The sequence below is a fragment of the Crotalus tigris genome, unplaced genomic scaffold (assembly GCF_016545835.1).
Source record: "Crotalus tigris isolate CLP2741 ecotype Arizona unplaced genomic scaffold, ASM1654583v1 scf7180000017716.2861928, whole genome shotgun sequence".
Taxonomy (NCBI): domain Eukaryota; kingdom Metazoa; phylum Chordata; class Lepidosauria; order Squamata; family Viperidae; genus Crotalus; species Crotalus tigris.
This window is the reverse complement of record NW_024096587.1, coordinates 2,793,235-2,813,910: the sequence shown is the minus strand read 5'-3', so window position 1 is coordinate 2,813,910 and position 20,676 is coordinate 2,793,235. Positions and strand designations below refer to the sequence as shown.

Here is a 20,676-nt window from a genome sequence, read left to right as displayed (position 1 = left end):
TTTCTTTCACTTAGAAAAAAAAAAGAGGGCCAAGGATGGTTGTACAATAGCCAGCATGGGTGATAACCAGTAGCCAACATGGGTTCTCTGAAAACAGATCATGCCAAACAAATCTTATTTCATTCTTTGACAAAGTAACTAAATTAGTGAATCAGTGAAACACTGTGGATATAATATACTTAGATTTCAGTAAAACATTTCACAAAGCAGACCACAACCTACTTCTTGTCAAGCTAGAAAAATGTGGAACAGACAGCATCACCACCAGATGGGTCTGTAGCTGGCTGAAAAATCATATTCAACATGTAGTCCTCAATGGAACTACATTTACCTGAAGGGAAGTAAGTAGTGGGGTCCCCCAAAATTCTATTTTGGGCCCAATACTCTTCAATATGTTCATAAACTATTTAGATGAGTGAATAGAAGGGGAACTAATCAAATTTGCAGAGGACACTAAGCTGGCAGGAATAGCCAACACATCAGAAGAAAAGCTCAAGATCTAAAAAGATCTTGACAGACTTGAACACTAAATTAAACCTAGATAAAAGTAATGTTTTACACTTAGGCAAGAAAAAACAACTATATAGATACAGGGAAGTGAAATTTGGCTTAATGCCAGCAATTGTGAACAGGATCTTGGAGTCCTAGTGGACAATCACTTAAATATGAGCCAGCAGTGTATGGCAGCAGCCAAAAAGGCCAATGCAATTCTAGCTGCATTAATAGAGGGATAGAATCAAGATTACATGAAGTTCTAGTACTGCTTTACAAAGTCTTAGTAAAACTACACTTGAATACTGCACTCAGTTCTTACTACAGATGTTGAGACTCTGGAAAAAGTGCAGAGAAGAGCAACAAGAATGATTAGGGGGCTGGAGCCTAAAACATGTAAAGAATGGGAATTGGGTATGTCTAGTCTAATGAAAACAAGGACTAGGGGAGACGTGATAGCAGTGTTCTAATATTTGAGGGACTCCTACAAAGACAAGGGAGGTGAAACTATTTTCCAAAGCATTAAAAGGCAAGATGAGAAACAACAAATGGAAACTAACTAAGAGAAGCAACCTACAACTAAGGAGAAATTTCCTAATAGTGAGAGGAATGGAAACCAATGGAACAACTTGCCTTCAGAAGTTGTGGGTGCTCCATCACTGGAGGCTTTCAAAAAGAGACTGGACAACCATTTATCTGAAATGGTATAGGGTTTAATATATTTACAAAATACATCTAAAAATTATTTACCTGAATTATTCAAATTAAGCTCTTTAGAAACCTTTTTGCCAAATAATTCTTGCCTCAGTTGTCTAGCAAACCTAGCAGGATTGTCCCATGGGATATAAGACACTTCATCATCACCACCAAGCATCTTGCCAGAGTCTTTGAGCTGCCCATACTTATCGACTTTTGTCAGCTTCAAACTTTCAAAAGTAAACACTCGAAAAGCTCGTTCTACTTCAGCCCAATTCATATGTTCTGCAAGAAAATTAAACCACAGAAAGAAAAATGTCCATTTAAAATGCCTGAATCCACTTTTTATTTTGTCAGAAATTTGATTATCATTCATAGCTGATTCAAATTTATTCCAACCAATGCATTCCCAGAAGCAAAAAAAAAAAGTATCAGATAAAGGAGGAAATTATTCTACTCCTTCCCAGATCATGTAGAAATTCGATATAACAAAGATTCGGACTACTTTGAAAACAGTAAGCCAATAAAATAATATTATTACCATCAGTACAATAGTGCATAAGTTCATGAAGCCTGGCAAGGCGTTTGGTATTGTTTGCAGGTGATGGAAGAGGGAATTTAAGAAGTTCCATCAAAGGCAGCTTTTCCATCATTTCCTCTTCAATCTTTATTGGATGTAAACCATCTTTTACCTTTAGTGAAGAGAAACATGAAACTTCACTTTGTGCTATTGAAAGGAGGAACATTTCATATTTGGGGAACATAAAAAGTGCTCTTTTGCTTTTTTTCTCTATCTCTTCGGGGCATTAGAATGACACTACTGCTTCTAGGGGAGAGGATTGGTGCTGCGCTTCACATACTCATTTTGCTTCTTACTTTTTTGAAAAGCAAGACCAGATTTAAGTGTGGTGTCCTAAAGTATACAATTTTAAAAACATATATTTTGGAAAATGAAAATGTAAAAACCTGATCTCTAGATCTACATATTTTAATAACACAGGGTTAATATGAATTAGATATGCTGGTGATAGCTTCTTCACTTGTGATATTATTATGATATCACTGTAGGAATGTTGATTGATTGTCGTATAACATTTTGTGTCATTTTGTAAGTCCTATTGTAGGATTGTCTATTGATATTTCATAAGCAATGGTTTTAGAAATAAACAATAACATTGCAATGATTTTTTGATCTCTCAGCAGCTTTTGACCCCATCCACCATGGTATCCTTCAGAGATGACAGTATAGTAAAAACTAATACAAACTAAACTTAGAGAAAAAGAAGAGAAAGAATAAAAAGTGCAGGAAAAAAGATAAAAGAAATATATATAAAGAAATGACTCCCAACCTTCATAATGAGTAGACAAATTTAGTAACTTTTCACCTGCTATAAGGTTACAGATATCTCTTCATCCCATATCCCATCCCTTATCAATAAGTAAATCTATAAAACATCAACATTTGAATCCTGGTGTCAACCATAAAGGTTGCCAGAACTTTAAAAAAAAGTCTTAACATTCTTAATCTTTAATTCAATCAGATATTATCATAGGATTTAATTTCTCTTCAATTCTTCTTTATCCCATTGCACAGACTTCTTTGAGGCTTTAACAAGCCTCTTTTGTGGATCCATTCTCTTAGCTTGTCATTTGTTTTTCCTATTTAATTTTTAAACTTCCAAACAGTTTCTTTTGCATATCCAGTAAAGAGTCCTTTTTCAAATCATTCTCTTGCCTGTCATTTGTAGTTCCAGCTTCTTATCTGCAAATAATTCCTGTTTTTGTGCTTTTGCCTTTTTCTCTGCTATCTCCTGCTACCCTGCTGCTGAGACTGGTAGCAACAAATCCCCCGCCTGTTTAAAACCAGGTCATCATTTACTGTTAGTATCAATTAACATTTTTGCTAAAATATTGTGTCTTGAATCTGGATCTTTAAAAAGTATACTTAAGTTTTACACTTAAAAATATTTAAACACTGGTATCTTTTTTCTTATTTTTTTCTTGGTTGATCTTCATGATTTTTAGCTTTTGTTTTGATTTTCAAGATAAAGTAGAAAAACAAGATAAAATAGTGCTCTTAAAAAGCAGCTTATGAGCCATTTTAGCATTTTACATTGGTAAATCTAATCACATTGTATAATAAATTTATTATTAGATTTATATGAGCATAGATTTTGCCTTTGAAGAGAACTGAAGGTACTTACAATTTATGCACTCCTTTGGAATTTGGCAAATTTATAATGAAGTATTCTTTCTTTCCTTTTCTCTACTTTTGTATTATTGATAGGAAAAAGGCTAAATAAATGTTATATTATACCTTTACGCAGTGTAGTTTCCGAGACAAATTATCATGATAGTTTAGTATTAGAGGCCCTCTGGGAGCCGTAACTTTTTCATCATTTTCAGGATAAAAGGAATTATACAGCTCCTGTCAAAGGAAAGGAAGCATGCATTTATAAACTTATTTATAATTTTTATAAAAGTATTAAATCAGCATTAGACAATACAAACCATTTTTTCATTTTCAGGAAGGGCAAGTGAAGGTAGAATCGAAACAATATGACTGGCAATGGTATGATCCAACCCATCTTCACGTGGCTGTGGAATCACTAGGCTTGGTGGTGTAAGATTTTCTTCTGATGCAACAACCTAGCACAAATAAATATTTTATTTCATTATTCCAATGCTCTGAGAGAAAAAAATGTTGAAAGAGTGATTAAAGATATTACAGTAACAGAACCTGTAGCATCAATATTGACTTGTCCCAGTCCATACACCTAGACACCAATGGGATTTATAATGCAAACCCCTATTGTCATTCACCAGGTTCCACTTGTAGAGTAGGTTGCCAGCAGACAACTTTCAGCAAAGTCCAACTGAATCAGAATCCAGGGAGGCATGGCACAAAGTCAGAAGGCAAAGCATAAAGTTCAAAGTCAAGGTACAACATCCAAAGTCCAGAGTCAAAACATTGGTTCAGTAGGTCCCAAAACACATCATGCATGAAATGCAGGAACACTTCTGATGTGTTGGTAAGGCCAAAAGACATGACGGAATACTCAAAGTGGCCATACTGAATCCTGAACACAATTTTCGTTTCATTTCCTTCCTGTATGTACATCAAGTTGTACATTCCTCTCAGGTCCAGTTTTGTGAATATTGTGGCTTGTCTCTATCCCTATTTCACATTCTTGTCAATGAGGTCCTGAAGAGCCACTAGCTCCAGCTCTGATGACTAAATCCGTTCCACTGGCAGTTTTGCATCGGGGACCAAATCAATGGGGCAGTCATAGGAATGGTGGGGTGGCAGTTGCTCCCACTTCCTTTTTTCCAAAGTCAGCGGCATACTTTGTGATTTTTGAGGGAGGTCTAAGGGGTTTCCAAGGGACTTCTCCAGTGCACAAACATGGAATCTATGGGGGTGACACTTGGGACTTTTAAAATTAATTGCCCTAGCTGACCAGACAATACACGGATTATGGGCTTGGAGCCATTCCAGGCTGAACATCAGTGGGAAGTGAGAAGCAACCATCATTTAAAACTCCAGCCACCCCATATGGTTACCAATATGCAGGTGGATTGGTGCAGTTGCTACTGCCATGGGTCCTGAACAGAGCTACTGACCATCAATCATTTCCACAAACAAAGGCAGAGCCATCTCGTGTTGCGAGATGTCCCATTTTGCTGCAAAGTCACCTCCAGGTGCAATGCATATAAATTCCTCTCTCCTTGGAATGGTCAGAATGACCAACACCACCAAGTGCCACATCATAGTAATTTGGGGTTGCTGAGCCAAACGTGCCATTAAGGACACCCAACCTATTGATTCCTCTAGGCCAGGCATCTGACATTTCCCGCCATCACGGGTATTGCCTTGGTGGGATATTTGGCAGTCAAATGACCTGGTACCCTGCAATACAGGCAGAGCCCTTCCTGACAGTCTCGAACCCTTTCAGAGTGCATGAGGCAATGGTTGAGCACACACACACACCACTTGCATATCTCCTCTCACACCATCACAGGGCCTGAAGACCCCACTTCTTGCTTTCTTGCTTTTCTTTGTTGTATTGTGTCGACCATCAATTCAGAGCCACAGATGCATCAGTTCCTAAAGAGTGTTGGGGCAATCCGTCCTGGCAACTCATCTAGTAACTTCGAGGAGAGCCTCTCCTAAAACTGATCAATGAGGGCCTCCTCATTCCATTTTAAGTCCTGGTTTACTAGGCAAAAGTAACTGATATCAGCCACCAGGCATTGTCCTTGTTTCAGCTCCTGCAGCTGTCTATTAATATTTGGGCCTTTAGAGGTTCCTCAAACATACTTTTCAGTTGTACACAGAAGACTGCAAAATTATTCAGGAGTGGGCTGGGTTGCATAAGAAGCAGGGTAACCCACTTGGACACTAGCCCCACTAACAGGCTGATAATACATCTCACCTTGTCCTGGTCTGTCTGAATGTCCTCTGGCCACAAGTTAATAAACTGACACTGCCTGAAAAACACCAGGAATTGCACAAGCATGCCATTGGACCTATCTGACACAGAGACTGGGCATTTGCACCATGGCTGTGACAGTCTGGAAGCTTGCATGTGGGCCAGTTGCGATGATAAAAAAGCTACTTGTTGAACCAGCTGGGCATGATCAGTGAGGAGCTACTTCATGTTGGCTGGGTGCAGGGTACTGTCTCCTGGAGAATATCTTGGGTCAGGGACAAACTGTCCTTTTCCAGTCCATACAAACACATACCAATGGGGCTTAATGTGTTTATTGAACACCACAAACCCCTATTGTTGTTCCCCAGGTTCCACTTGTAGAGTACCTTTCAGCAGACAGCTTTCCAAAAAGTCCAACTGAATCATAGTCCACAGAGACAAGACATGAAGTCAGAAGATAAAGCATGAAGTCCAAAGTCAAGGCACAAAGTCCGAAGTCCAGAGTCAATGCACAAAGTCAGGAGTTAAGGCACGGTCTGAAATCAAGGCACAAGTCAAGAGACAAGGCACTAAATCTGAAGTCGAAGCACAAAGTCTGAAGTCCAGAGTGAATGCACAAAGTCTGAAGTCAAGGTACAAGGCAGGAGACAAGGCACAAAATCCGAAATCAAGACATGAAGTCCAAAGTCCAGAGTCAAGGAACAAAGTCTGAAGTCAGGAGTCCAAGGAGTCACAGTGAACATGCATGGCAGCATGTGAAAACCTCAACCCCAAACTTCAAGCTAAATAGGCACCTCAAGTGCACTTCTTTAGGAAGGGGCAAGATTGCTTCCTTGCAAGTAGCCTCACCGACCACTGTTGTGCTTCTCTCTGCTCTGCTCTACTTGCCTTGGGATCCAGCAAGGGAGGCAATTCATCCTCATCTCCACTGACCGGCTGCAGCTGTGTCTCTCTTTGGCCGCACCTCCAGCCAGTATCCATACTTCCTGGCTGCAGTTGCATATCTCCTCCTGCAGTCAGCCACTTGTCTGGTTGTTAGTATGCATGCTCTTCCGACATTCCTGGCATTTTCTGTTCCTGACTGTCACTCCTGTCACAGAGCCTTCCAAGTCCTCCTACAGTCCTCTTCATCCCTCTCTAAAGTCCTTGGAGTCTGCTCTTCTTTGTCTTCCAAGCTGGCACCAGGGAAGCCATTACAAATATTGTATTATATTATTATTTAGTATACCATAATAGAATGTTAGTTAGAATTTTTTCTTAATCCATACAGGAAGGGATGTATGAAAAATGTCAAATTACCAATAGAAAAAAAGTTATTCATAGATATCATGGTGATCAGAAAAGTAATATTGAAGAAAAGATATCCCCTATATTTGAGGGACATACTGGAGAGAAGCTAAGCCTTGAAAAACAACAAAATAATCAACAGCAACACACAACACAATAAATCCAAGATGAAAGTGATCCACTTGAAAGATTCAAGCAAGAGAAAATCTCTCAAACTGTTCCACAAAACCAATTCTTCCAGATGTATATTAAACAAAACATTCATTCATTCATTCATGACAGCGTACATTAAAAAAAGATAATAAAAACTATTAAAAATTCAACAATTAAAACACAATCAAAGTACTAATAATAGAATAGCACAGAATGTTATTGTTATGGGCAATAAAGTCATCTGACTAATTCACCACCACCCGAGGACCCCCAAGCCTGTTGGCAGAACTATGTTTTAAGGCAGTGTTTTTCAACCTTTTCACAGATTGTACCACTTTTAGGACATGTCAGTATTTGAGTATCACCAGTGTTTAGCAAGGTGTCAAAAACTTAATGACTAAAAAGAAAAGGGAAAAAGTACTGATTTTAATTTCTTTGCTGGCGTTTCTTTTGCTGAATCACTTTCCCTTTGCACTGACAAATTTATCTATGTTTATTAACCACCTTAGTGGTTAGTTATTAACCACCTTAGTGGTCAGGTGGCTGGTCGGCCCTTTTTCTTCTCTCTCTCTCCTCTCTCTTTCTTTCATTGCCTGCTGGGCAATGAAATTCAACAGCCTCTGCTCATTTGTGGATCTCTCTGCTTGTCTCACAGAAACCTCCTCTTCTCTCTCTTTCTTTGTCCCCTTCTCTTTCCCCGTCTTTTTTTCTCCCTCTCCTGCCAAAACCTCCTTTTATATCCTCTTCTCTCTTCCCCCTCCTCCTCCTTTTATTCCTCTTTTTCCCCCTTCGCCTTTTATATCCTCTCCTCTCTCCCTCCTTTTATATCCTCCTGTCTCCCCCACTTCCTTTTATATCCTCTCCTCTCTCCCTCCTCCTTTTATATCCTCTCCTCTCTTCCCCTCCTCCTCCTTTTATATCTTTTTTCCCCTTCTCCTTTTATATCCTTTCTCCCTCCTCCTTTTATATCCCCGTCTCCCCCCACCTCCTTTCATATCCTCTCCTCTCTCGCTCCTTTTATATCCCCGTCTCCCCCCACCTCCTTTTATATCCTCTCCTCTCTCCCCCTCCTCCTCCTTTTATATCCTCTCATCTCTCCCCTCCTCCTCCTTTTATATCTTCTCCTCTCTCCCCTCTTCCTTTTATATCCTCTCATCTCTTCCCCTCCTTTTATATCCTCTCCTCTCTCCCCCCTCCTCCTTTTCTCTTCTAGGTGCGCCACTCTCTGGGGCTCAGGGAAAGCTCCAGCATCAGTCGCTATCCCAGTCTCACTCTCCATGCAGTCACCCACTCCCTGGCTGGCCACTGCACATAGCGTTGATCAGCTGAAGCTGCACACACTGATTCTCTCACCCCAAGGCCTGTCTGCTACTCTTGGAGGTAGCAGAGGCTGCCAGAAGCACTGATCAACTGGACCTGTGCACGATGATCCAGGGCCCTTAGCACAGCCAAAACAACACAGCAGCTCCATCTGACTCTCCCCCAGGCCTGTGTGGCACTGCCACCACTTGAGTTCATCAGCACTGTCGCCGCTTCAGCTCATCCCCTCCCACTACACTTGTCTAGGTCGTGTACCCCCTGCCAGGTGCCAAAGTATCACTAGAGGTATACATAACACCAGTTGAAAAGCTCTGTTTTAAGAGACTTCCCAAAGACCAAGGTGGGTCTGTCTCACCTTGGGGAAAATGTTTTACTGAGCAGGTGCCACATCAGAAAAGGCCTATCTTCTGGGTCCTTAGTCAATAGAACCCATAGAATACCTCTTCTGATGAATTTAATGGGATGGGTAGATGTATTTGGATGGAGGTGGTCCTTTAAATAACCCAGTCCTATGCCTGCTTTAAAGTCAAAATCAGCACCCTGAATTGCACTCAGAACCAATCCAACCTATGCAGCAGAGATGTCCCATGTGATATCTTAGAGATACATATAACTGTCCGCACCACTCCATTTTGCACTAGGTGAACTTCCAAATATTCTTCAAAGGCAGCCCCGTGTAAAATGTCTGGTCCGGGAACAAAATTGGCACACAACAGAAGATTTAGCATCCATTTAGTTCTATCTCTGCAATACTAATATCAAGTCAATTAAAACCTATTATACCCAATAACAGAAATGTAATCTAGTAGTTATTAGGAGAAAGTCTTCTGAGTATTTCTCAATGGCGGTGGGGTTTATCAAAAGGATTACTATATATAGTTGAGAAGTGCTTAATGTTACTTAAGACAGATTCATGATCCATTACCCAGTGGATCATGAATCCAGTGGATTGAAAATTTGGTTATTTAAACTCTAGATGTAGATTATGCATGGATAATTACAATGAACTATTGTTATTTTTATTTGGGCTATTATATGATACAATATTATAAGGCTGAGAAGTCCTTATACATGCAATGTAATTTATCCAGTTTTATTGCATTGTTTTTTCTATATATATCTTCTTTGTTTCATTTGTTGTCATTGCGGTTTTTTCTCTCTTTTTATAAAACCCAAGTTTAGGAACAGAGAACACTTTGTATCATAGTAATTAGCACATACAGACAACTTGCAATCCATAGGCTGCATGAAGGTGAACAGCTCCCAGAGTACACCCAAAAATTTCATGGTGGACATTTAACACTTTTTTGTCACATTCTGACAACACTTTTTCTTGTTTTATTTTCCCACTAAAAATGCATCCTTTCCCAAAAGGGCAAGAAAATTGGTCTGCAATCCCTGATGATTTTTCCAAGAATCATGAAACATATCCCATCCTTTCAAAGGCCAAAACATGATAATGGGCAGTTCCTGGCAGAAAAAAATGTCTGATGCACCACTACACCAAAAACTCTTAACTGTGACTTGATATTCCAGCATTTAGCAAAACTGGAAAAGGGAGTCAACAGATCCAGCAATCTTGCTCCCAAACCAGGTAAAAATGAGAAACCTCCATTCTCCTTAGCTATTTGGCTTATCTATCCACACTTCAGTAATGCAAAATTATTCCCCCTTCCACTAGCAGAGACCTTTAATTAAAGATCCTATATGTCCTTTAGCTGCAAGTATATTTTAATAATCATAATTTCCAAATGAATTATAGCCTATGTTTGCTTACCTGTTGCAACATACACTCCAGTAATAAGGCAACAGAAACCACCTCATCAGGGACACAACTCAGGAGATCATTGTAGTACCTCATGTCTACATCTGTAATAATAAAACTATTTTTAATAAAAATAAAATTTAAAAATGTGTTTAAAACATTTAGGTATATAGAACTACCAATAAGTGCACTCTGAATGTATTACACACCTGTGAATATTCATGCTTCTCAAAATAAGAAGGTGATTCCCTTTGCAATGGGCCCTTTCTTTTGAGGCCAAAGAAGGCAAACTCTGTTTGAGTAATTGAAAGGTTTTGCTCTCAATCTACAGACAATAATTCTTTAAACAACTATATTAACTTAAACAACCTTAACAAAAGGAAGAAAACCTTCCTGAAGGTGGGCAAGGCATCAAATCAAGACTTTTGATTCACAATGGGTGAGCCTTATGATGGAAAGCCAGCAGTACAAACTCTTGAAAGATTATGATATGCTTGGTCTGTAACTACCTGAAACCACTTTGGGGAAGATGTCCTTAAAATATAAAGATGAATTGGTCTATTGACTCAATTTCCCTACATGAGCTCCCCTGTTTCTTCAAGTCATGCTGCCTCTTGTTTTTTCTAAGAGGATGAAACTGACAAGCAATACTAGCAAATATTCAGAAAACTTCCAATCCATTCAATATTAATCATTGCTGCAATGAAAACTTACTTTACTGAAACCATCATATTCATGCCGTGTTATCGAAGTGATAAAAGACTTGTAACTATCTGCAAAAAGCATAGGGAATGGCATTGTTGGACAGGAAGAACTGCTGTCATAGCAATGGCCAGGATTTGAGCAGTTTCAAGAAACTAGAGAAAATAAAAGAAGTACTGACCTATATTGCATTGGTTTCATGCTTTGGTCTATCTTATTGGGCTGACACTATTACCCAGAATCACTTCTCATGAGGTGGACAGCTATATAAATTTGATTAATAATCAAATAAATAAATATGACAGAAATCGTGGGTGTCAGTTGTGATTAATTTGCAGGAAATCTTGTGAACAAAATAATTCATATTTATTCCAGCTTTAATGCCATAACTTATCAAAATCAGTGCCTATCTCTTCAACTTTTTTAAAAAAAAATCTATAAGGTTCTTGAAGAGCTGAGAGACACCATGTTTTCTTAATCCTTTCCTATCCAAATTGTCAGAATTGGACTGAATTACCAAAGCAGCATTAGTGTCACTGAGGAATGATTAAGTTTCAGCAACTTTATAAAGGATCCTGCTTTTTCCAAAAGTACATATGAAATTTATCCTAAATATTTATATATACTACTATTTTCAAAATTTGAGGGCTGTTCATAATCAAACAACAAGAAAACAATCCCTAATATGGCACTTCAGGTTTTTTTTCATACAGAGACCTCTACAGTGCTAAATTCATTATGGGAATTATTGAGCTCAACTGGGCATTTTAAATTCAATCATTACATCTTAAATTCAATGAGTGCCACAGTTGCTGTTAACTGCCCATACTTATCTTATTGTTAGGGATTGTTTTCTCATTGTTTGATTATGAACAACCCTCACATTTTTAACTTTTAACTTTTTTAACTTTAACTTCCTAACTGCAGGGCCAATTTGGTGTAATAGTTAATAGTGCTGGACTAGAAGTAGGGAGACTCAGGATCCAATTCTCCCCAACCAGAAAAGCCAACAGTTACTTTCTCTCAGAGCTAGACTGGGAAATAAAAAATAATAATAATTCTACCAGGTACTAGCAAAGCATTTTCAAAAATATTGCCAAAAACCCTGAATGGAACTGTCCCACCTTTCCATGTAGTCATTAGGAATCAAGACTGATTTACAGGACCATAACAACAATCTTATTATAAGCAACGGGTTCTTACTGTCCTTTTTGTAGCCTGGAAATACAGTATACAGTATCTGACAACACACTTAAGCAATTTGGCAAACTAGATTGCAGGCTTCGTGTTCTAATCACTTGCAGAAGGACTTGGTAGCCCCTCAAATAGCTCTAGGAGTATGGGTTTGTTACCTAAAAACCATTTTGTAGTTAAGTATGAAATATGAGCAGTCAATGCCTATTGAAAAACAGGTATTACATTCTTTGAGGGATTCCGGTTTGTCTTATCTACCTTCTGGAGTATGTCAGTAATCTTCATAAAGTTTACTTTATGCTTATAAAACTAGAGAAAATACTTTCAGCAATTAATGATCAATGGCAAAAGGGACAGAAAATTCTGAGGTTCTGTCAGGTTAATATAATTTACATAACTGTATAAGGAGCCCAGGAATGAAAAGACTATCAGAAATATTCCCATGGCTATCACAAAGGTTTGCACAATGTTATACTGAATACTTTCCCAGGTCAGTGAAAAGGAATTGTTCTTGTAATTTTTGCACAATAACGCACGTTATTTTAAACATACCTGTAGTTAAAACTGGGAGTGCAACAGGCTCATCTACAGCCTGTTTTTTTTTTGTAGGAGTAACTGGAGTAACTGGAGTAACTGGAACAGTAGTATGTACCTAGTGAAATAAAACATAAATTAAAACAAAATAACAGATGTTTATGCTTTAATCTTATTACAGCCGAAATAAATAAATAAAATTATGTGGGCAAGCCCCCTAGTGTTCCTTTGGGCAGACTGAGGAATGTAACTGAATTTAAGATGTGATTAAAGTTTCTTTGAAAGAATGCATGGTATCGGCTTCCTTTAAAAGAAGCAACTGGGCAATTGCTCCTGCAGAGGCCATATCTTGATTCAGCTATAATTAACACTCTTCAGGGTTCAAAACTGGGCAAGATTATCTCTAGCAAATGACTTTTATCTGGACTAGGAGGGAAGAAATACACCCCTTATATTCCTATTAGACCTCTTAATATTATGTGACTATATTGACCATGGTTTTCTCCTGGATCACCAGTGACAGCTATAAGTGGGATTACTGCTTTATAATGGTTCAGCTTCTTCGTAACAGAGCAGCTCCAGACAATAATTATTGGCCAGGGAAGTGACTCTGTCCATGGTCATACTATGGCTACTGCTATGCCTCACTTTTCTCCTTCCTGTTATTCAACATCTAGGTAAACCTGTTGGAAGAAGCAATCAGTCAGTTCAGGATGATGTATCATCAATATACTTGGAATTCATTGCTCAGTCAGTGTCCCAGCCTGAGAAATGAGAAGCAGGAACCCAAAGCAGACCTTCTTGGGATGGATGTATGACAATGGAAAAGCTTGCTCCCAATGCAGATTCCCTTCACACAGCTGAGCTTCAGAAAGGTATTATAATCAGGATTTTTGCCCCCAGATATTTGAGGTCTAGTAGTTGAACTTGGGCTAATTTTTTTTGTTGGTTTTAATAGTCTATACAATTCCTTTATTTAATATAAATTATTTTTAAAGTAATTTTTAGTTGAATGTTTCTCATGGGGATTAATGGCATTTTTTATTTCTTTATCTGTTTTCTGTATACTACCTATCATTTTGGAATATGGTGCTGTATTAATTTTATAATAGTAAAATAGATAAATATCCTGCCAGTCTAGCAGGTTGTTAGTAATACCCAGTAAATTGAAGAAGCAATTCAATAGTAATTGCTCCATTACTAGATTCAGCTCTGAACTATGATATTGGTCTTAACAATATCCAAATGTTGGGATTTTAAGCAAAATGGGTTTCCAAAACATAAATTACAATATTTTTGGCTATTTACCACAAACCTCTAATTTACTCTTCCTTTCTACCATTGGTACATTAATAAATCTAGTCGATTCCAAGTAGTGCTGGTATTGTCTTTTCCAATCCAGGCAGTCATACATTAAACATGCGACATTTTCAAAGATGTCTGTGCCAGTTTCAAGCTATGCAATGGAAGACAAAGAAATGTAAAGACTGAGTTAACAATAATTATTTGCTTATTCATTTTATATTGCAGCTTTCTATTGCTCTACTCAGGTGACTACTTAAGTAAAAGCAACAGGCAAATGCAGTGAAATTTTTAGCAACAATACACATCCAATTTAACAATATAATGAAATATGATTTTTGTGCTGTTCAGATTGAACAGCTCCTTTTTATTTGGAAGAATTATAATAAACAGTTATTCCATCCATTAGTATTGTACACAGCTGTCAGTTTAATCTATTATAATTCAAGAATCCAATCTCTTAGGGTTAGGTCAGCATCAACTCAGACAGCAAAATGGACATCGTCAACAATTTTTGAGTGCTTTGGTATGGTTAGGAGGGCACTGACTTTTCCAGGCTGCCCATCTATGTTTCCTGGTAAAATACATGGGAAAATCCCATTGGAGAACAATTCCACTTAGGATTAGGGTTAGATCACCATGAACTCAGACAGCAAAAGGAACATCGCCAACAAATTTGGAATGCTTGGGTATGGTTTGGAACACACTGGCTTTTCTAGGCTGCCCTATCTATCCGTTGCCTGGTAAAATACATGGGAAAATCCCATTGGAGGAAAATTCCACTTAGGGTTAGGGTTAGGTCACTATGAACTTATAGAGGAAAATGGGCATTGCCAATAAATTCAGGGTGCTTGGATATTGTTAGGAAGGCACTCACTCTTCTAGCCTGCCCTATCTATGTTTCCTGGTAAAATACATGGGAAAATCCCATAGGAGGAAAATTCCAGTTAGAGTTAGGGTTAAGTCACCATGAACTCATAGATCATTGCTAAAAAGTATTTTTTTTCCAACATCCATTGTGGAGAATTTTGTCAGGGGAAATTCTTTTGATTTGTAAAGGAAATATGCACATGATCTTATAGGAGAAGAAATGGGTATCACAGATATTCTTAGGCAATTAGTTTCTTCCTTCTGGATTGCATATCTGTACTATTTCCATTTCTAAATCTGGTTATACATGCTTATTTCGGTTATGTCCACACAAAGTTTGGAACATTTTCAAATATTTTATTTCACTTTGATGTATTAAATACTGTAATATATCTTCTTTATCTTAATTTGCATCATTTTCTCCTATTATGTCATGCAATTTTTTTGATAATAAACTTTTTCAGGATGTATATGAGAACGCAGGAAAAATAATAAAGTCAATAATCAGGACCAGAAATTATTCAATGATATCACTGTGAACATCAGTGGAGTACACAAAGCTTGAGAAATTAAGCTTAGAAGCACCCCTCTTGCATATACTGTGGCCCATTAGAGAAAAATCAGAAGCAGCAAAATTCTAAAACTCTATTTCACCTAATCCATTATCTGCCACAGTGACAGGCACATTTCCCCTTAAAATGCTTACTTACCAGGAAATACAGTCATTGCCAGTAAGCAAAGAAAGTTTAAGATGTTAGGATGATGGACCTGAATTAGAGACAAATGTTGAAACACTTAATGCCCCTAAACCCAACAAGGATATCCTTTTGTATAAGAACAGGCTACTAACCACCAAGTCATTGTTGCTCCAGTCAGCAGGAAAGGAAACCTCTTGGACTTTGTGATACAGTCTAGCTATCTGAAAAATATTTGATCCTGGTTTTCCATTGTTCAGGATTGGTTCCACATATTTCCAGAATGTTTCCAGGTCTTTATCTGCTTTTTGCTTCTTTTTGTTTTCAGCTTCTACAATTTGAATTGCATCAGAAGCAAATTAATATACTACATATTTGTATGATCATGGCGAAAATGTAATATACCTCTGGAATACCTTGGTAAAAAGAAAACTAAGGTTTACTCACTCCTGCTACTAATTTAAGATTCATTTCCCATTACCATTAAACACACTTAAAAAAAATGTCTTAAGCCCATTTAATGATAAAAGAAAGATGATATAAAGAAAGATGAACCACTAGAATGCATTCACCTGGAGTACTGCAGTATTTTTTTTGTTTAAAGTGGAGCATAAACTTTCAAACTGTATGCATGGAAACCCAGCTTTATCCCTTCCAGTGAAACAATAGAACATCAGTGTCATCCTATATTTCACCACACTACTACCGCTATGACTACAATACATAACAGACTGTGAAAATTATTTTAAGAAGAGAAAGAAAAATGTAACTGAGGTGCTGGCAAGAGGAAGAAAAAGCCACTATTTTTGTGGGGGAAGGTGGGGGAGGTATGTTTGCTTAAAATATATGGTTTCTATAGAAATCTGTAGACATAATTACTTCCACAAAAAGGAAATATTAAGCCATTAGTGAAACACCAGTAGAGAAAATGTTGTATTAGTAGTTTAGTTACGACTGCAGAAATAAATAAACAGATAATAAATAGAAATAAATAAAAATAAGGAAGTAAATAAATAGAAATAGAAAATAGTTAGGACTGCAGAAAAAGCCACTGCAATGAGCCTGCCTTCCATTAAGGACCTGTATACTGCACAAGCCAGAAAGAGGGCTGAGAAAATATCTACACATCCCTCACATCCTGGACATAAACTGTTTCAACTTCTCCCCCCAGGACACCACTATAGGGCATTGCATACTAAAACATGCCATCACTCTGCTAAACACTTCACTCCCACAACATTGTCTTATGCCTAAAGATATTTACCCATATAGTAGGGCTGTATGACTATTATCCTTCTCTTTTTCTCATCTTTCCTACTACCTTCTTCTATTGGTATCTTATGATTTATCACTTGTTGTTTGTATCTTATGATTTATGATTGTATCTTATGATTATGATCTAAAACATCACTTTGTCATTTGTATATACACTGAGAGCTTATGCACCAGAGACAAATTCCTTGTATGTCCAATCACACTTGGCCAATAAAGAATGTTCCAATTAAAGAACATCACCAAAACTTTGAATTGAGCCTGAAAAAAAATTGGTAAGAAGTATAAATCTTGCAGGAGACAGTGCCTGCAATCACCTAGCAATGTAACTCATTCTTGACTAGCTATAATTTTGGAAAAATCATTTCAAGGGAAGCTGCAAGTACTGCTTGTCATCATAATCCAATCTTAAGGGGGCATTACTAACTTATTGCAAACAATATCCTTTCAAATATATATGCACAACTTTCAGCTGCTGGTGATTCCTGAAGGATCAGCAAAGGATATCATGGCCTCACTTGAATTACTTGACTATATTTTCTGTTATTTTACCAATGGATGAGGAGTTAGTAAGATCCTTTACTATTTTTTAGGACAGAACCTCAGCTATCACTAATGCCTATTCTTTGATCTCTTTAGGACATGCCTCTATCACTAATTTCTATTATTTGTCATTTCCAAGGGAAAAAAACCCCAACAATAAGATAAAGATTTAAGTCTATAGAAAGATCAATAATAAATACATATCTTTTTAAAATTAATAAATATTCTACTTCAAATATATGTTTGTATTAATTAGTAGCCTACCTTCTGATGCAGAAGATGGTTCTTCCTGCGAAGTAGCTGTTTCTAAGTAGATCTGGAGTGGCTCATAATTGTCAGAAGAAATCTGAATGATGCTTCCAATATTGATGCCCAGATCAGACAGTATAGGTAAAAGTTGAGGATTGTGAAAACCAGTAATTATGAAATAATACTGAGCACCATCATCTGGTTCATCATCTGTTTGAAACATCACATAAACCCCATGTTTTGATTAAGATATATGGTTGGGATAATATCTGAATTGGCATCTTCAGTTGATGGTATATATATATATATATATATATATATATATATATATATATATATATATATATATATATATATATGTAGGTCTTTGGTTATTCGGGTTTTATATATAGTATATATTCATATATTGCATACATTTATTTAATTTATATGACCATCCATCTTATGTATATGACTTGGGGCAGCTACCAATTTAAAATAAATAAAAATCAAATAAAAAAATAACCAAAATTGTAAATAACATATATAGCATAAAATAGCAACTCACAACATAATGCAATCAATACAACCAGGAAATGGGCTCATCATATATCTGGCCCCAGGATTGATGGTAAAACTAGGTTTTTAATGCTTTGCAAAAAGCCAGCAAGCAGGGGCAAGTCTGATCTCTGAGAAGAGGATATTCAAGAGGCTTGCTGCCACAAACAGTATGTCCCAAAATAATGGCTGGATTTTTATTACAAATCATAGGAAGGTTAGAAGGTAGCATTTCGTAGCTGTACAATTATTTTATTTGCACCCATTCACATTTTTCTTTCATTTATAATAAATACCAGATATTACCTGGTAACATATTCAACTGAAATGGCTGATATTATTGTTCAATAGTCATATAGAAAATTTTATCTCTCTAGTTGCTGTATGGTTACTTAGAGCACTTGTCTCAAAAACCAGAGGCAGCCCTGGTTAAAAACTGAAAAAAAGTAGGTGGGCTAGAATGGAAAATTAAGTTCAATAAAACTAATCTAACAATTCATAACTCAAACTGCTGAAAGAGTAGCAATGCTGGGAAGTTTTATTACAATGCAATGCTTGGTGTCCCCCAAAAATATGGTGCAAGAAGCTATGATTATGTTTTTATTGGCTTGTAAACATACTTACACTATACCCAGTGGAAGATAATATAAATGAGTTTTATTGGGATATGGATGCAAGAGCTCAGTCAAGACATTAAATCATTTTTGGTGCTATGCAGTTTACTCAAAACCAAGCCATACTGACTTCAGTCGGGTTACCTCCAAATTAAGGTGTGAATAAAATTGCAAGCTTAGGCTATTTTTCAATTCACTGAATATCCTTCTGGTTCACATATTCAGAAATTTCATGATCAAGAGCTATATCTACCATGAACTTCTTTCTTGGACTTTATGGAACAATCTTAAGATGTGAACTTTGAGCATATGGTGGCATGTATTGATTTAGCTGAAACACCAATAACACAATCAATTATTTATGAGAGAAAGATGCCTTCTCTTTGCAAGCTGAAAAGCAGCATTGATTATGTTTGCCCCAAGAAAACAAAATCCACAGAAGTAATATTAGACCAACAAAAATTATATAATATTTGCAAGCTTTGCTGGGATCTCTGCATCTTGAATAAGATGGAAATGATTTTACCAAGTGGGGCTCAGTTGTTCTACCTGATAATGCCCAATTTGCACATTTGGAGACTTTTTCACTCTATATAAAAATGCAAACTAGTACAAACCTGGTTATTTGCTGATCAGATTTCCTTCCATACACAAAAACCTTTTTTCTCTAGGCTTTAAACATCTTGCCTAATGGACTACTCAAAGTAACTTAAACTCTTCCAACTATTTTAAGATTTGTGGTGAATCTTGTATAATATATAAACAACTTGAAAGAAGCCTGGAATGGAAACTTCTACTTTTAGGAGAAGATACAATAATGCGCTTTCTACCTACCAATGAATTTATAAAGTTCATCATCTTCCCCACGTCTTTTAAGTTTGGTATCCTTTTTAACGATAGTCGTTGATACATTTGGTGAATCGGCTGACCGCTTTCCTTTGCCTCCTTTTCCAGCCTTGGCACTGGCAGGCTTCTCTTTTTCCTTCTCCTTCTTAGGTTTTCCTTTCCCCTTTCCCTTCTCTTCTTTCTCCTTGTCTCGCTCCTCTAATGCCTGTTAAATCAGAGAAACTGCATCACTATGCTCTTGTAAATGTTAAGGAAAAGTTGTTATAAAGATCTAATCCACATATCAGCATTTTTAAAAAAAAAACAATCAAAGCCATATTTCAATTACAGCCCTTTCTTATAGTCGCAGAGAGACAAATTACTATACGGAATCATAGAAGATGCTTATATGGAAAAAGTAATTTTGTATCTGCATCTTGAAAGAAATGAAAAATTAAAACCATTATGAAGAAAATGAGTAATGTTTGAGATCTTCCTCACTATGACTGAGAATATTCTTCCTACAGAATACTGAAATATATCTTCCTTGGCAGTTGGCTCATTTGTTGGAACATTATGGAAAATGTTTACTACTCAATACACACACACACAAACTCATACACAGACACATACAGTTGGAAAGCACTATGTGTTCCTTTTTCTCTTAATGTTCATTTCACAAGTTTCACAAATTTAACAGTTCCTCACCTGCTCTGGCAATTTTTAGATATTTTTTTACCTTTCATTCCCATAATAAATATTAGCTCAATATTAAATATCATCTGAGCATAACATCAGCTTGTATATGATATCAATTTTACTATTACAATGCCTATCTATGCTTTATTTGTAACAAATTTTATTGCAAAGTTGAACAAAGGACCGATGGTTGGAGAAAAAAGCCAAAGGTACATTTAAAAATCTACTTTAAATGCACACATACTTCAAAGTATATGCATATATATAGCAAACAGAATATCCAGTTCCCCATTTGTTCAGATGAGAAGATACCATGGCACTGGAAGTAGGTTAATTTAGTTCAGTATTTCATACTCTGATATTGTCAGGACCCACCTCAACACCTCATCCCAAGGTTGTATAAATATTTATAGAAGTATATACCGAGAAGGCTAGATAAATGTTGTTGTTAATTGCGACGTGTCCGACCCATAAATATCACGGTATATGTATGG

At 36.9% G+C, this 20,676-nt stretch overlaps 1 protein-coding gene across 3 annotated transcripts in view; it reads right to left on the bottom strand.

Annotated features, from left to right (window-relative positions):
- Positions 1-20,676, bottom strand: part of LOC120306130 (sperm-associated antigen 17-like) — a 63,522-nt gene that overhangs the window by 21,968 nt on the left and 20,878 nt on the right. For all 3 annotated transcript variants that reach the window (XR_005556175.1, XM_039338811.1, XM_039338812.1), the window contains exons 5-14: positions 19,493-19,709; positions 17,523-17,717; positions 15,599-15,774; positions 13,892-14,032; positions 12,595-12,694; positions 10,159-10,250; positions 3,700-3,837; positions 3,506-3,616; positions 1,730-1,880; positions 1,243-1,473 (exon numbers count right to left, since the gene is read on the bottom strand). Coding sequence is in view for 2 of the 3 variants with exons in the window: in XM_039338811.1 (XP_039194745.1) it covers positions 1,243-1,473; positions 1,730-1,880; positions 3,506-3,616; positions 3,700-3,837; positions 10,159-10,250; positions 12,595-12,694; positions 13,892-14,032; positions 15,599-15,774; positions 17,523-17,717; positions 19,493-19,709 (1,552 nt within the window). In the remaining variant the exon portion in view is untranslated. The remainder of the gene's footprint in view (positions 1-1,242; positions 1,474-1,729; positions 1,881-3,505; positions 3,617-3,699; positions 3,838-10,158; positions 10,251-12,594; positions 12,695-13,891; positions 14,033-15,598; positions 15,775-17,522; positions 17,718-19,492; positions 19,710-20,676) is intronic.